The sequence below is a fragment of the Physcomitrium patens genome, chromosome 2, assembly GCF_059467195.1.
Source record: "Physcomitrium patens ecotype Gransden chromosome 2, ASM5946719v1, whole genome shotgun sequence".
NCBI classification, from domain to species: Eukaryota; Viridiplantae; Streptophyta; class Bryopsida; order Funariales; family Funariaceae; genus Physcomitrium; species Physcomitrium patens.
This window is the reverse complement of record NC_143411.1, coordinates 25,969,795-25,986,721: the sequence shown is the minus strand read 5'-3', so window position 1 is coordinate 25,986,721 and position 16,927 is coordinate 25,969,795. Positions and strand designations below refer to the sequence as shown.

General features: G+C 39.4%; 2 protein-coding genes across 6 annotated transcripts; both read left to right on the top strand.

Moving 5' to 3' along the window:
• Window positions 1-530: 530 nt before the first annotated feature.
• LOC112276414 (3-hydroxy-3-methylglutaryl coenzyme A reductase 1) lies at window positions 531-3,695 on the top strand. Its single transcript, XM_024507706.3, has 4 exons — window positions 531-1,879; window positions 2,202-2,383; window positions 2,540-2,886; window positions 3,023-3,695. The coding sequence occupies exons 1-4, from the start codon at window positions 954-956 to the stop codon at window positions 3,302-3,304; spliced, it is 1,737 nt and encodes a 578-aa protein (XP_024363474.1). The 5' UTR covers window positions 531-953; the 3' UTR covers window positions 3,305-3,695.
• An 8,755-nt stretch (window positions 3,696-12,450) lies between these two features.
• On the top strand, window positions 12,451-16,525 carry LOC112278923 (BTB/POZ domain-containing protein At2g24240). 5 transcript variants are annotated; one of them, XM_090248425.1, is made up of 5 exons: window positions 12,451-12,730; window positions 14,071-14,484; window positions 14,660-15,036; window positions 15,174-15,461; window positions 15,617-16,525. In XM_090248425.1, the coding sequence occupies exons 2-5, from the start codon at window positions 14,259-14,261 to the stop codon at window positions 16,067-16,069; spliced, it is 1,344 nt and encodes a 447-aa protein (XP_090104551.1). In that variant the 5' UTR covers window positions 12,451-12,730; window positions 14,071-14,258; the 3' UTR covers window positions 16,070-16,525. The 5 variants fall into 5 exon arrangements, with proteins under 5 accessions (XP_090104551.1, XP_090104549.1, XP_090104550.1 ...); XM_090248423.1 differs by having other exon boundaries at window positions 12,453-12,969; XM_090248424.1 differs by having other exon boundaries at window positions 12,490-12,964.
• Window positions 16,526-16,927: the final 402 nt, after the last annotated feature.

The window sequence follows — 16,927 nt, the reverse complement described above, 5'->3', positions numbered from 1 at the left end:
GTAAAGTAAAGGATGTGTGTGTCTCAACATCTCCGTAATCCCGCCCCCGCCCGATCTGGCCCAATTAAGCGAATTTCAAATGATGTGTCATTGGCTACGACCCCGCCCATGTGGACAGCGAGGAGAGGGGAATCGAGCGGAACTGGAATTATTTAAATTTTTGTTTTGTTTTTATGAGGTTGTGAACTTGGTGCGCTTATGGGAAGAAACTAATTACGGGGAGGGGGAGTTTGTTGCGGAGGGGTTAGTGAAAGCTTGGTTGGCCATGGGGGCGAGGAGAGGAGACGAGGGGAGAATTATGGAGCATCGTCGCTGCAGCCTCGGATGCGGAGAGAGCACAAGCCACACGGCTGGCGATAGTTGTCGCCACTGACACCTTCCCACGCAGGAATCATCACGGAACGAGTGAGCGACGGAAGAGGGGGCCGCCCTTCGCGGACACGCGCTGTTCATCGGACGGGAGGAGGTTGCTCTGTGATGGTGGTGACTACTTGAGGGAATGAAAGGAGTATCGTCCTAGATGTCATTCAGTGTTGTTGGAACCACCGAGGCGCGTTGCACTCCGACCTCTCTCCTCCTCGCCGCTGGCTTGGTTTTCTGGCTCCTCGTCGGGCGTCATTTCTTCCACTTGACGCTGGCAGCGGCGTGAGGAAACCGGACAAGTGTGTTAAGGTTAGGCGGAGGTTTGGCTCGGCGCTCTCGGTGGTCCTTTGAACTGATCTCACGGTGTACTCAGCGTTTTGTGTGCGGCGGCCGTTTGTACTCTTGTTTTGGTAGAGTTTCGTTGCGTTTCGGGCCGGAGATCGACAGTCCGGCGAGGTCACTGATTCTTTTTCTCTGTTCTGTATTCTCATGCCTCCGTGTCTTCTATTTTGAGGAGAAGTCAGAGGGAGTAGTGACATTGGTGTGGAGTTCGCGGAGAAGGGAAGAAGTGGTGGTGCGTTGTGGTGAAGATGAAGGCCAGGAAAGGTTGCAGCGCGGGTACGGGGGGCGAGTTCAATGAGAGGAAACAGCCGCTACTGAAGCGTCAGAAGGAAAGAAAAGCACTGGCGTCGGATGCACTGCCATTGCCTGTGGCATTGACAAACAAGATCTTCATTGTGTCATTTTTCGTGGCATCGTATTTCCTGATGAGGTCGTGGCGAGATAAGATCCGGAGCTCGACCCCGTTGCATATGCTGTGTCTGTGGGAGATTGTAGCACTTATTGCCCAGCTTTCGTCGTTTATATATCTGATAGGATTTTTTGGAATAGATTATGTGCAATACTTCATCGGCAAGAGCGGTGATGGCTCTTGGGATTCTGATGAGGAGAGGGAATGCGTCAAATCAAGCTGTCAGGTTGTGCCTGAGGCACCTAAGGCTCCAGTTCAGCTCATGGGCGTGGGCTTATGTGACAATGAGGATGAGGACATTGCCCGCGCTGTGAGCAACGGTGATGTGCCTTCTTATTCCCTGGAGACGCAGTTAGGGGATACCCTGAGAGCCGCTTCAATTAGACGTAGAGCAGTGGAGTTAACCACAGGAAGGTCCCTTGAAGGTTTGCCATTGACGGGACTTGATTACAGTTCCATTATGGGACAATGCTGCGAAATGGTTGTAGGCTACGTCCAATTGCCGGTTGGGGTTGCTGGACCTCTCCTGCTCAATGGTCATGAGTTCACAGTTCCGATGGCCACCACTGAAGGATGCCTGGTGGCCAGTACCAACCGCGGTTGCAAGGCTATCCATCAATCAGGTGGTGCTACGAGCATTCTGCTGCAGGATGGCATGACGAGGGCACCCGTGGTTCGTTTCCCGAGTGTGAAGAGATGCGCAGATCTGAAGTTCTTTCTCGAAGATCCTAACAACTTCGACACTATTGCACACATGTTCAACAGGTCTGTCCATGTGTTACCTCATCGCATTTATATAGGTCTGGTTTTAATGAGCTAGCCCATGCCCATTAATATTGTGATTGAGCTCTATAGAATTACATTGGCCGTTGGGTTCCATCGAATGAAGATCTGCACGGAAGAACAGGGCACATTCAGGATCTCAATGCAAGTCACCTGTTCAATCAGATTTCCTAGGACGACTTTGCTAATTGCATTGAATTTTCTATTGATCATGTATCTGCAATTTAGCAATTTAGAGGAGAATATTTTGTGGATGATCTCCTTGAGAGCTTGCGTTGTACTCAAGTTTACTTCTTTTTTCCAGGACTAGTCGTTTCGCCAGGCTGAAACACCTCAAGTGCCAGTTGGCTGGTCGAAATGTCTACATTCGTTTCACAGCTATGACTGGTGATGCGATGGGGATGAACATGATATCCAAAGGTGTTCAAAACGTTTTGGATTATCTTCAGGATGTATACCCAGATATGGAGGTCATCAGTGTATCTGGTTCGTGACATACCTTGATTCTTTGTTCCTGATGATTAATCCAGAACACGGGATTGTAGTTGCATAATTTTCTACAGGCATGATAGTATTAGTGCATGCGTAGAATCTCACTAGCAAGTGGGTTTACGTGTACTAACGTACTCTGTTTGCATGCAGGTAACTTCTGTGCGGACAAAAAGCCAACAGCTGTTAACTGGATTGACGGCCGTGGAAAATCTGTTGTTTGTGAGGCAATTCTGAAGGGAGATGTTGTACGCAAGGTGCTGAAAACTTCAGTTTCCGCCTTGGTGGAGCTAAATATGGTCAAGAATTTAGCTGGTTCTGCCTTGGCTGGCGCAGTTGGAGGCTTTAATGCACATGCAGCGAACATTGTATCTGCTGTGTACATCGCGTGTGGACAAGATCCTGCTCAGAATGTTGAGAGCTCACAATGCATCACCATGATGGAGGCTGTCAATGGAGGTCAAGACTTGCATGTCTCTGTTACGATGCCTTCCATTGAGGTATGTACTTGATTTTTCAATTAACAGTGCTTTTAGATGCTGCAATAAGTGAAGTTTGCCCGACTGATTTTAAAATCTATATTACAGTGCTATTATGAATGCTTATGGATATTTCCATTATTTATTTGTTTTACAGGTGGGAACTGTCGGCGGTGGTACACAATTGGCATCACAATCAGCTTGCTTAAACCTACTTGGAGTGAAGGGAGCTAATGTAGAGTCCCCAGGGGCTAATGCTCAAACACTTGCCAGGATAGTGGCAGGAACAGTGCTGGCTGGTGAGATCTCTCTTATGGCTGCTTTGGCTGCTGGTCAACTTGTGAGGAGCCACATGAAATACAACCGTTCAAGTAACAACATGGCTGCTATCGCGAATGCCGCCTTGCCTCCTCTACCAACTAAGACTACTTCCGCCTGAATCTCGTGATAGAGAATATGGCAATTGTAACCTGTGTATCACTGAAGTTGTAATTTCTGCTGCAAGTCAAACTCGAAGCCATTCGTCCAACATTTTGATGATCTTTTGAATCTTCTACGGTTCGAAATGCAGATTTTGAGGTCCAGATCTTTGAATATTAACGCATCAAAGCTGGTTGTGCACCTTATTAGGAGATTTCTAGTTTCAGGCAGTGTTAAACTTGCTTGCTCCCCTCCGAAGCGTGCGCTTCCCCTCTATATTGCGTCACCAATTTTGTTTCGGATGGCATGACCCCCATAGCCATTCACTTAGACGATGGGGGACTGCGTTTAGAGCGCGATTTGAATCCTGTATAATGATTTTCTATAGAAACTACAGTCGATTTTTCTGAGTTCCTGACTCTGATGGTACCATGACAGTGCATTTAGATTTATTTTCTGACGATCTGGAACTAAGCAGTCTCGTGACAGCTACAGGTGCCGTATCCCATCGCTGGCAACGCCAGCAAATGTACAATTGTGGCTTTCTGCGAAGGGAATTGTCTGTCTGCTGATGAAAGTGTCCGAAGATATAATTGTCTGTCTGCTGATATAAGTGTCTGAAGATCTGTAAAGCTCGCTCCGTCCGTTCGTGACGACGCGAGCGCCTGTGAATATTGAAAGCATGAAATCTGCTTACAATTCTGACCATGGCATGCGGAGTTTCTCTTTTACATCTAGACCTCCCTTTTGCTGCAGCCTGCTGGAAGTTGTACATTTGGTATTTCATATGTGACAACCCAGTTTACTTGATCTACTCGCAATACGTTGATTTGAACTGTCTACATACATACATACATACATACATACATATTATGAGACTGTACCACAAGAGTGTGTTACATAATGTAGAGATCATAGAACGGACTTTGAGACGAGAGTGAAGCGTTTTTAATCACTTGCTAACTAGAATATTGTTGTCATAATTATGAAGCTTTTTATGCACTGAAGTTATGAATCTTTTAGTTAGGTGCTATGTAAACTTTTTAATTTGGCTATGACTTGTTAGTTTCCCACATTTCAAGGCTACACGTAACATAATTACTATGTAACATCATTCTCCATGTAGGTAGTGTTTCTTAATTGCATACACTGTGCACAGCAACTTTACAACCACTGTTTTATTTATAGAACACATTATTTCATTTGTTGTATTAATTTGATTGTGTTGCGCACTATTTGAAGCCCTTCTGCATCATATGATCAAAGGCAGAGTTGAAATTGTTAATTGTTAAATTTTTCATTCAACAAACTTTTAGAATTGTGTGAATTTTTAGATCATGAAGGTATGGTAACGATTAAGATGAAATACCACCGTAAATTTGAATATTTTTTTTAAAAATCCGTCAAAAGTATTTATGAATGTACTATAAAATTTTACATGTTTCTCAAATTTTAATCATGGTTCAATTTTTTCATTCATTTAATTGTCCACTTTTTATACCAAATATGTATTTATGTTGAGTAGTAATAATTGTCAAAATAGACAAATTAATATATATGTTTATGAGAAGCGTAAATTAATTTACAATCAATATATATTAATTTGTCTATTTTGACAATATCGCTGTATTAAAAATTTACTAATGCTCTATAATTTATAATTTAAAACCAATATTTATTATTTCTAGTATTAAAATATATTATTACAATACAAACATATGTATATATATATATATATATATATATATATGCACACACAAATTTATTTTGTATCACAATGTACAAAGTAGTGGAATGACACAAATCATTTACTTTGGAATGGTTGTCAAAGTTTTTTTAAAATAGAACCAATCAAAATTAGAATCAAACTCTTTTTTGTCTTTGCAAATGTACCAAGTAAGTATTTATTGTTGTTGAGGCTAAAAATATATTATTTTAGAGCTCTAAAGCTAAAGAAAAAAAGTGTTGAGTATTTAACAAATTAAAATAAAATGATTGATTCAATATAAATATATACTTAATATACACTTAATAACTATTGAGAGACTTAAAAAATAAATCTTATTGAAATAATTAATATTTAGGAAGAAATTAAGTTTAGGTTTGTAAATAATACATTTAATTCTAAAAAAATAGGTATGTTTTATATAAAAGCTAAATTTTATGGAGACAAGTACATGAGACAAAAAATTCCATAATTCTAACATTCTTAGTTATATAAGTAAAAATAAATTAAATATATTTTTATTTTATTTTAAATTGAACATTACAATATTTTGAAACAAGTTTGAGAAAAAAATATTGTAAAAATTAAATTTATGTCCATATAGTACTTATCATTTTTTAAATTATTCTTTTCTTGTACTAGAATCAATGTAAAATTATACATGTCTTTTTTCAAACCAAATGCTACTTTTTTTTGCTACTTTTTTATCTGTAATTTAGTTTAATTTTAAGAATCCAAATATCTTATATTTTGCTAAATTTGTCTTTAGTTTTTATCTTTATTCGTAGTAATATTGTTAAGAGAATCTTATTTGTTAATTACTACAATTTAAAGAATATTATAAAAAAGATCCTTATTTATTTATATATATATATATATATATATATATTTTAGCCTCAAATATCCCTTTAAATTATAATATATTCTCTTTGCTCAAGTCATATAATGTAAGGTCTCTATAAACTTTATATACTTTCAACAATTAGATAATCATATTAAAACATGTCTTAATTTATAACAAATATGGGAATAATATAAATCATCAATAAATCTTAAAGTTTATTTCTTTTAGTTGTATTTTTTATGCCAATTATTTAAGTTTTATTTCTACATTATTGTCTATATATTCAAATAATACTATATATATATATATATATATATATATATATTTTATATACTTATCACATAGTTTAATTTTAAAAAGGCATATATTTATAATTTTGTATTGATTTTTTTTCTATTACTCTTTAAATATAAATTAGTGATCTAAAACTTATTATTTTGTAGAAATTAAAGCAATAACTACATTTAATATCTAATGTAGATTGGTTTTTATTATCTAATTGAAGCATCATCAAATAATAAAACATCCAATCTTATAACTCTTTATTTTTATAAGATTCCAAATCATTAAAAAATATTAATAGAATTCCAATTATATATGTATTTATTTGTTACAAATGCTATCTTTTCTAATCTTTTTGAGCAACTGATTGGAGTTTATGTTTTGAAAATAGAAATCCAATAAGATGACATTACAAAAAAAAAAAAAAAAAAAAAAATCAATATAGCTTGCATTAGCCTACTCTTATTTTATTTTATTCAACTATTTTATTATATTTTTATTTCTTAAATCATCAATACCATTTTTTATTATCTTAAATTCTTTTTTAGTCTTAAGTCAAACCTAAAATCCTTCATTGTATAATCATCATTAACTTAAATTTAAAAACATCAATTTTCATAATTTACTGTTGAATTGTGCTATATAAGAAATTCCGAGCTAAAAGAATTGCTCTTTTGCAATTCACTCTTTTGCAATTAAGACATAAATCTATATTTTATGTGTTTGGCTGATAATAATTAATTGAATACAATTGTAATTTACTATCTTTTGTTTTTTCATAATTTTTTTCCTAATATCTTTAACGACAGATGTTTTTTATTACATAAATTTGTATTTGTATACATGTTTTAGGTTTGCATCTAACAAACTTATTTATATGACCTTTACTATTATTTTATGAAGGGATTTCAAGTTATTTTTTAACCTCATGTTGATGTTCACCACCATAACCAGTTTTAGCCAGTTTCAATTGAATAAAAATGTCCTGAAATTCTATACAATGATAATGCCATTAATTCGTATAAAATATCAAATAATTTTTTACAAAGATTTAATTTATACAATATGCTTTTAACTACGTACACTTCTTGTAAAAATAAGCAGCTACTTTTGTAGTGTGCCTCTCTACATATCTATTTATCATTTATTACCCATATTTTATTTTTATAAAAAATAATATAATTATGAACTCAAAATCATTGAACTAAAAAAAAACTACTTCATATGAAATAAAATAATAGCTTTTTAAGAGCTTCCTTCTTGCTTCAGACTGAGGCAATCTCTATTATTGTGGATACTTTTGAAGTTGGTGCTTCAATTTGGTATTCATCTAGCAACTGAGTCTCCAACTCCGGTGGATGGCATGGAAACAAAGAAAGATCTAAAAGGAAATTTATGAAGCACAAGTATCAAAGTGAATATATGATATTCATGCTGATATAAAAATAAACACATTATCATTCGGACCTCAAACCAGAGATACCTCCAGAACATAATCTTTACATTTTGATTACGCTTAGAACAGGCGGCAACCATTACATGGGTCTCACTTCTCATTGACATAAAATGGACGTGTCTAAACTATTCCCACAAATGATTCAAACTGATTAAAAGTCTCAGTCCAGGCTACAGTTTTCATGCATAGCCCTTGGCAGCAAACATTGACTTAATGCATCCAAGCCATCTCGCAGAAAGCCCTCAATAAATGGGAACTACTAATCAATGCACCTTTGTACGATGAATCAATCTATTTACAAACTGAGTTGAGGCCTAATGTGAGAGAGCTGATACCCTAGCTTGGCTGGCGCTTTCATCAAGTTCGCTAGAAACAGCGGCTCAGTCCACCTCGCAAAATTTTGATTCGGTCAGATAGGGGCACTAACCCAGCCTTCTGAGTCACTGAACCACTTGCCTGCTCCTCTCTTACAAGGCCAAGTAAAGCCCCAACCTCGAGACATTTCATTGACCCAGTAAGTAGTACTCGAACAGGCATGAACAAACGCTTGCCCTACAATTATTTCCAACATCGCCAGTGGGCTATGAGTACTCTTGTCACCAGCCAGATTTGCAAGCAGTCTATTTTTATGATCTGTGAAGCGATTGGTAGTAAAAAAAAGTTTGCCTTGCGCTTGAAACTTTTTCCCATTGCTTTGATCCACTTGTTCCCAGCACCATGGCCTCCTTCAACGGCGACTTGCAACTCTCCACTGTCATTCATGTGCACCGATGATGGCGTTTGCAACTTCAGATATGTTGTCATCCACTACATCCTTCACTTCAGGGCTGCATGTAAAATCTTTGGTCAGGATCGAGGTTTCATGACTAGCTAAGATATCTTTCGCATTGCGTCATTTGTTGTTGCCAAGCGACGACAATGGTTGTATATCAGAAGACCCTCTTAGGAGCTTACAAACGAGAGGAGGAATAGAATTTTACCTTAAGTCTCCTTGAGAGGATAATGTAGAATGCTGAGCAAGTGGTTTCCAGAGTTAGCAACTAGCTCAGTCCCATTCTTCAGCAGCTCCATCGCCACCTGAAGCATCACGGTTTAGTTGTCCGCGTAGTCTAGATCATTCTTTATCCAAGTTGTTTCTGAAGGTGCCCAAAGCGGTATGGCAAAGACTGCCTGAGGGGTCTGTCTATTTGTTTTCCTAATCTTTATAGAACAAATCGGGGAACTCTACTACCATGAAATTAATATCACTTTTAAGAAAAATAACTCTCAGGGTAATGTATGTGTTGTGTTGCATTTTGGAATCGCATCAAGCTCTAAATACCACGTAAATAATCTAAAGAGCTACAAGTTAATTCATATAAGCATCAGAAATCTAATTTTGATAGAAAGCATATCATTTCAAAGTTTGTTTTCAAAAGCTAGACAGTTACATTGATAAATGATCCTGAGACTGACTCAAAGATGATTCCTGCCTTCAACCACTGCTCTCTGAACATAGTTGCTATATCTTCGGTCGGCATCAAACGTAGATGTTGCCCACCTGTTTTTGGAAGAACACGATAGCACCATGAGAATGAAACCTTTTCAAACAGACGAACAGAATACCAACGGTTCTGAAGTACTGCGCCACAACGAAAAATAGGATCAAGGCATTATCCACTGTGGAGCCGGACGCAACAGCTGTAGCTGAAACAGATAAGTATTTAGCGAGAAATGGTCGTTCTAAGTACCGAGATTATATCTTTACCCCAACTTTGTTTGATCAAAGATTGAGAATCTGTTGATGGAGGAAGAAACGTACTAATTTGATCAACTGTGAAAATTTCGTCCTCACATCCATCGTTCCAACCCAAAAGGGCTAGATAATTTACCATGGCAGGAGCTACATAGCCCATCTCCATGAACTGGACAGTCATTCTCATCGTTAACTAACAAGTCTTTTGCGGATCAGCCGTCAGGTGGAAGAACATCTTTCGGTTAAATTTTACGCAGTTTTACGTGTTTGAGAATGCTTTTAGTTACTAAATTAGTGACGGAATTATGCCCTGTGTCGTCAGCCAAAAATTAGAAGGGTCTTAAACCCTGAGATACTTATACAAAGCGCCATTGTGATTAAAATCCACGAATGATCAGAAGAGAAGGCATCAAGAATACTCACTTCGCAAAAAGATAGTTGAAAAGCGCAGTCCGAGCTCCGCCAACCTGAAGATTCCCAGTGAGCGATGGAGCAAACCGCACCCTGCCCTCGGAGCCCTTGAGTTTCCCAGTCCTGTCTCCTTGCACAGCTCCTTATGTTAAAGCTCTGGCAACCAACAACTCTCCCTGAACCACTTTCCCAGAATTCCTCAATCCAGACATACCCAACTTCTCGAGAGGATTCCAAAAACCCCCAGCTCAGCTCCCACAGGAGAAACGTTCCTGCAGCCTCAACGAATGGAACACCATCGTCTGCACATTTGCAACGCACCTCCTAGGACCACAATTCGTAGCGTGAGGCGCCTTCAAGGAGAAGGCAATAAGCTGCGCCGTGGCAGCAGGCGCCAGCCATGGCGTCCTTAATGCCATACCTCCACGGAATTCCGATACATCTCACAAAACCCGCAATCTTTCCAGAAGCTGAAGAAATTCCTCAAAAGCTCATGAAGAATCACGCTCTACTCTATCTCTCTTGCTCGCCTTCTCTCAGTCTCGCTCTCGCTCTCTCTCTCTCAGCAAACAAGGTCCCTATCAAGTAAATTAGCAGCAACCCAACTACCACCGCGCAATTGAGGATAGACCCCAGCAATGTTGCTACTGGCGATCCAATGGAAAATGAAGAATTGCGGCCGACAAGTGTGACTTCTGGTGATCGGGCGATGGATTCCCTACGTCGAAGCTCAATCCTCCCAACAAGACGTTCCTCAGCTCGCAGACTTCCAGTGGGGTCTTCAGCCAAGTCTCCAGCATCATGACAGTACGCGGCTCAGCGCGGCACCTCGCGTCAACGACCGGCATTCCGTATATTGTTCGATGTAAGTACGCCGTATTCGTGCGTTTCAGGGGCATGGGTTCGCCTCACAATTATACACGCAGCGATCCGTGGTTTCAAGGCCTGTTTTATGTTAGAAGTTGGGAACGAGCAACCTTGAAGTAAAAAAGTAGGCGTGAGGGAAAAAGTATTATCAGGAAAAAAAAAAACAATGAGAATGGTAATGATAAATAATGAGATGTATTGTGCCACAACGTTAAGTTTGACAATTAGTTTGGAAAATATACGACGTAAATATTTCAAATTGAAATTGTATTAGTTTTCGTATTAAGCTCATAAATCAATAAAAATTTATTGGTGATTTGGTATGTGATTATATAAATATACATAGATGTTTTGATACGTACATATGATTCTTAGTGTAAAAAGTTTGAGGTTATTGTTAGTTTTTTTTACCACATTCAGAAATAGATTTTTCACACAGTTTAAAAATATAACACATGCTTTGAATTATCCTGCCTTTTAGACTAAAAATGATGTTTGATATAAATCCTTGCATGAGTTCAATTATCATTATTATTTATTCAAAAAATCAATGTGTAAGTTCTTAGAACAAAATCCACAAAGATTTTTTTATGGCACACGATTATATGTCACAATTTTTGCAACAAAAACCACAACTTGATTTGGTGAAATTATGAAGATTTATTTTTTTATTTTTTTATTGTATATATTTAAACTATATACTATCTTAATCATCTTTACAGATATTTTGCATGATTTTAAAATTTTATGTTTTTAAAAAACATTGTGAAAAACATATCCAAATAAAACTGATGTGATTTTAAATGAATTGTGAATAAACAACAACTTCATCTAAGGTGGTAGAATGTTGGATTATTTTAATACATCTATTCATTCAACATATTTTAAATCCTGTCACATGTTTAGTGTCACATATTTGAAGTAATGCTATTTTAATTGACTTTTAATTTTTTTTCTTTGTTATTTATTTATTTTATCTTATCTTACTTTACATATACATATAAAGAGATAATTTATACATAAGCTCGTGGAATGTACAATCAATTATTTTAATATTTTAATAAGTATTTAATTACATATTAGTATAGCATGTTCACAATTGTAAAAAGTTCAATATTTGTAACAATAGTAGTTAGACTCTAGACACTAATTCAACCAAATAATATAAGTTGTTATATAATATAAGAGGCTTGGAGTAGACAAATAAGTGAATAAAAGTCAAACAAATAATAAAAAAGCTAATGAAAGAGTTCCAACACAAAAACTACTACATAATATATCTTTACATCAAAAGATCACAAAGATGGAACATGCTTTCTGAAACACATTGATCAAATGCATGAAGGATAAGTCCAAATTCTATTGATTTTCTCTCAATATTCCATACCTTTAAAATACCCTATAATAACCATAGTTTCTTTGCCCTTGGCAGCTTTAGCCACTTTGGGATTAAGCGAAGCAGCTAAATAAAAGGAATAGATTGAGTTAATTATTTTTGGATGTGGCCATATTTTCCACACCCTTTACTTATTTGGATGTACAATAATATTAGATTTTCACCCTCTCCAATGCCTAGTCTCACCACAAGCATTGTTAACAGTCTCACTGTTTTTTCTGAAATATCCACATGCCACGTCAGCAACCACAGTGGGATGGAGCCGCCAGGAGTTTCACCTCCAGCAGGCCACGAGGCCCTCTCGATTTTTTTAATTTGAGAAGCCAATCCTACGTGGCGACTACGACGACGACATTCCGCCAGCCGCAAGGGGGAAGGGCGAGGGCGGGGAATGCGAAGAATTGGAACGGAACGGAACAGGGGGTCATGGATATCTTCTTCTTCTAGACCACCGTGCGGGCGCGGTGAGGACAATGAAATCGAGGGCGTGGGGAGCAGTGGTACCGAGGATTGTACGAGAAGGTGCTCTCTCGCCATGATTGTTTCGACTTGGCGACGGAGATAAAAGCCGGGGATGGATGCCAATGGTGGGAAACCAACTGCGCATTGATGACGAGATTTGTCATTTGTGAGTGCGCAACTAGGAGGAGGTGGTGATGAGGAGGCGGGCGCACGTTGCTTGGCGAGGTTTTTCTGGTCCTTCTCCTGCTGTGGATATTTCGCTGGAGGTGATGGGTTCCCCCCCCCCCCCGGTCGAGATTCGCGAGTTTCTCGCAACGTGTCTGGAGTGGACGCGTTTTGGTTATGATTAGGGGAAGCGCTATTTTTACTTCGCTGCGTTAAGCGAGGGCCGCCCGTGTTTGCTGGATCTAATCAAGGCGTAATTCTGAACTGGTCGTAACTCTCCAACTGAGTTTGACCTTGGGGTGTTTGTTTTTCACGAGAGGAGCAAGTATCTTTGTGTAAGGTCCGTTTTTCTCTGTTCTGAGAGCCATAGGTTACGAACACCATGCAATCGTTGGTCCAACTTTGTTTTCGGGATACGTGCCATGTATCTTGCTCTCTTTTTCCTGGGCATTTTCCCCAGGTTTCTGTCGCACTTCAAGAATTCTTTGCGAATTCTGAATGTAGCTTGCTGGTGATCCCTTAGTTGTACTTCGTGTCGCTTGTTCTGGCCAGAACTGATTCATTGGAGCCATATAACTGCCCATTGTGGTCTCTTTTTGTTTTCAAACGTGTCCTGTTTTAGTGAATTCCTCTCAATTGAGGTTGTTCTTTTCCCTTGGAAAAATTTCGGTGCTTTGGCCTTCTGGTTGCATTCAGTAAGATTCGCGAGAAGCAACGACTCCAACTTAGGAGCCCCACCCCCTGGTGTCTGCCTGTCCATTCTTTGGAACTTTAGGTGTTGTCACTGTCCCTGATCTCTTAACATTCCAAATCCTCACTGCTTCACGCTTAACCGCGCGAACTTTGCTCCTTAGGGTGCTTCAGTTCTATTTCTATTTTGATTTTTGAGTTACTCCTATCTTTGTTAGTGTGACTTCAGAGTCACATGCCACAGGTTTCGCAAATGCAACCTTTTGTTCTTGAGAAGAACGTGTGCATCGTAAGGGATCAAATTTCTCTGCGTCCTTCTCGATGTTTCCCTCGTGTTGCGGGACCCGAGTCGCTTTGATTGTAATTTCCGCACCAGCCCTTTCGATGTGCTTGTCAGGGAGGTTCATAATATTTGTTTGTTTTTTGGTTTTTGTTCTCTTTAATATTTTTAAGGAAGAATTTGATTGATATGCAGCTGCTGCCCCTGAGGTTCTTGTGTCTCCCTCTTTCCGTGTATGTGTGTATATGTGTGTGTGCAGCTGAGTTTTTTGTCGTATTTTGCTGCCACAATGAGATTCTTTGTCACTTAGAGCTGCTTCCAAGTTATTGACCATCACCGCCGATAGTGTATTACCAAGAAAAAACTGCTCTCTCTTTTTTGCGAGGGATCTTTGTCTTCATGCAAGTCTACGCCAGAGTATTGGATTAGGTCTAATCCGAGATATTTCTTGTGATTGTTTTGCATTACCAGGGAGTAGGTGTGGGTTTATCAAAAGTAATCCTGGCATCATCTTTCGACAAGTGGAGCAAAAATAAATGTGCGGCATCTGTTATTATTTGGCTCCAAACTGAGTTGAGGTGGTATTGCGCAGAGGCTGTGAAGTTCTTTCTGATGCGTAGTCATCATAAGTTCAGATAAGCTAGGACGAAGTAAAGCTTATGGCACATGATAGGGTTCACTTGAATGTAGGGGGCAAGCATTTCGTCACATCTCGGACAACTCTTGCTAATGCAGGCAGAGGATCAATGCTTGCAGCAGTAATAGATGAAAATTGGCAGCTAGTGCCAGACGCAGCGTCTAATGAGCTCTTTATCGATAGGAACCCAGCCTATTTCACTGTCCTTCTGGATCTTCTACGAACTGGTGAACTTCATGTGCCTCCCGGTAAGAGAACATCACCATTCCAATATGGTTGGAACTGGATTCATGTCTCAATCAGATTTCTGCATGGTCAACGTAGAATAGTCTCAATTTAGGTCGTTCGTGTATTGCAGTACGCATTAGACACTTTGAAATCACTTTGAAGAACTAGTGTTTCACTGTTGACTTGTGATTTTAGGCATGTTGGAGAAACCTCTGTACAGAGAAGCTGAGTACTATGGGATACTTGATCACGTGAAAGCCGCACGCAAAGGTCCATTGAATGGAAATCGTCTCGACTGCGTTGCCTCTATTAGTGGGCGAGCTACTGGTGATGGAACTGCCATTCGAGCATCTCCAGATGGCGGATGCTGTGTTGCTCATGGAAGCATGGTACATGTCTATGATTGGTTGATGGAAGAGCAAACTCCACTTACCTTAGACTACGTAAATGTAAACGACGTAGGATTTCTTAGCTCAAATCGAGTTGTAATCTGTACCGGTGAACGCGAGAATGGAGCTGGCGGGATGGCATCTTTTAACACCAGGACTGGAAAAATTGAGCACAAGTTTCAGGTCTCAATCAATCTGAACGTGCACGTGATCAATCGCTTAATTTGTTACAGGTTGCGCTTTGAATTTGAATTGGGTTACCGCCCACTGAACCCTAGCCATTTGCACTCAATGCTGATTTTCTTGTCTAATTTCTCCAGGTCGTTCACGATGGTGAGTCGAAGAATTTCACGGCAGGTGCACTTGCTAGTAGTGATAAGCACGTATATGCTAGCTGCCGGGGTAGGAGCTACGAATATGGGGTCGGGACTTGGGACCAAATTACTGGCCAACAAGCATCATTCTTGTACGAAGGTCCGGGGCGCCCCCTAGGCGATGCTTGTAAAATGCAGTGGTTACCGCGTACAAATCTCCTCCTTGTGGCGAACTTGTTTCCGAGCAGTGATCATAGCTTCATCACTCTTCTCGATTCTCGGACAAAAGGAAAAGTAAGGTTTTTTTCAGGTTTTCAATTTTTAATCCAATTTCGATCAGAGATGCTTCATATATGATTGAAGTTACTCAGTTGTATTTTGATAGGATTATTGCTAAGCACATGTAGCAATTTAACATTTCTAAATTATTATTTTTTCTGTTTTTCTAGGTGTGGTCGTGGACAGACGCCGCTCTGCGAGGCACAGCTGATGAGAAGATAGTTATGGATACGGTAGCCATGGAAGAATGCTCCACAGTTTGTGTGGTCAATCAATTCGATAATCTTGGCTTTATTGATATGCGGGCCAACAATCAATGTGTACGATGGAGCTACAGATACCAACCTAGCAAAATTTCAGAGGCTGAAGAACGGTTCTATTCTAAGCTTGCTTGTAGTGGATCGCAGCTCTTCTCAAGTAAGAATGACAGCGTCTATGTTTTTTGTAGTCCAGACTGGGACGCTGCCAAGGGGGTTCAAACAGCAAGATTACGAAGAAAAGAGGGCGGAGCAATTAGTGACATCTCTGTCGGTGGAGACAGGCTTTTTGTGCTTCACAATGAGGAGGATGTGTTCGACGTGTGGGAAACTCCAGGGTCGTCACAAATTGTAGATATTTACTGAAGCACAGGTACTACCTTCTGTGAAAAAGTCCTAGCAACTTAAAAACCACATTTGATTCTTTTAGTGGATCACCATAAATGATTAGTGTTTATATTTGAACACATGTTCATTCAGATCCGGATGGTCTACGAAGCCTTGTGGTAGGATAGGCAACCATTTGAGTAGTTTTTGTGTCGTTCAGTTGTAAACGAGAACCACCCACTGAACTTGCACAGCTGATATTTGAGAGTAGTGGTAGTTGGACATTCATGAGGGTTTAGACAGCGACATATTGTTGCTCTGGTCCCTCACAGCCTCGAGTAGGCACGTTGAAGAGACACATTTCGTAGATACGTCTTCCAAAGACGACGTAATTCGACTTTTGCTAAATCCAGGGATTACTTGTAGACCTTGGCGACACTCTCCACAAGGACAGAGTAATATGTATGTAGTCTTTAAAGGACCAGCTTCTTGCAATTTCGAACATCCCTCCCCTCTTATATGCACCAATTAAAATCTCTCTGGCAGAAGCCAGTCTAGTTTGTAGAGCTTGGCTCCGCCACCTAGGAATCAATCGACAGATAGCATACATACGTCAATCTTCAGACAAATAGCAAAATTGTTTGCACTGTCCCTCCTGACCTGGTGAGTCCAGTGGTTGTCGACCAAATTGATATCGTATTCTTCCCATGCCGTCTATTCCTCTCAAAAGTAGCTCTTGAAAGCATATTCCATCTCGATCACGCTTTCGGGTTGCAAATTAGTGCAAATGCCGACACATTGCAACACCAGAAGCAGCTTCCGTAGAGAACTAGCTTCACCCTTACTACGTTGTGCTTTGAAAAGTCTGATTAATCATTGTCGAGGAATTCAACTTAT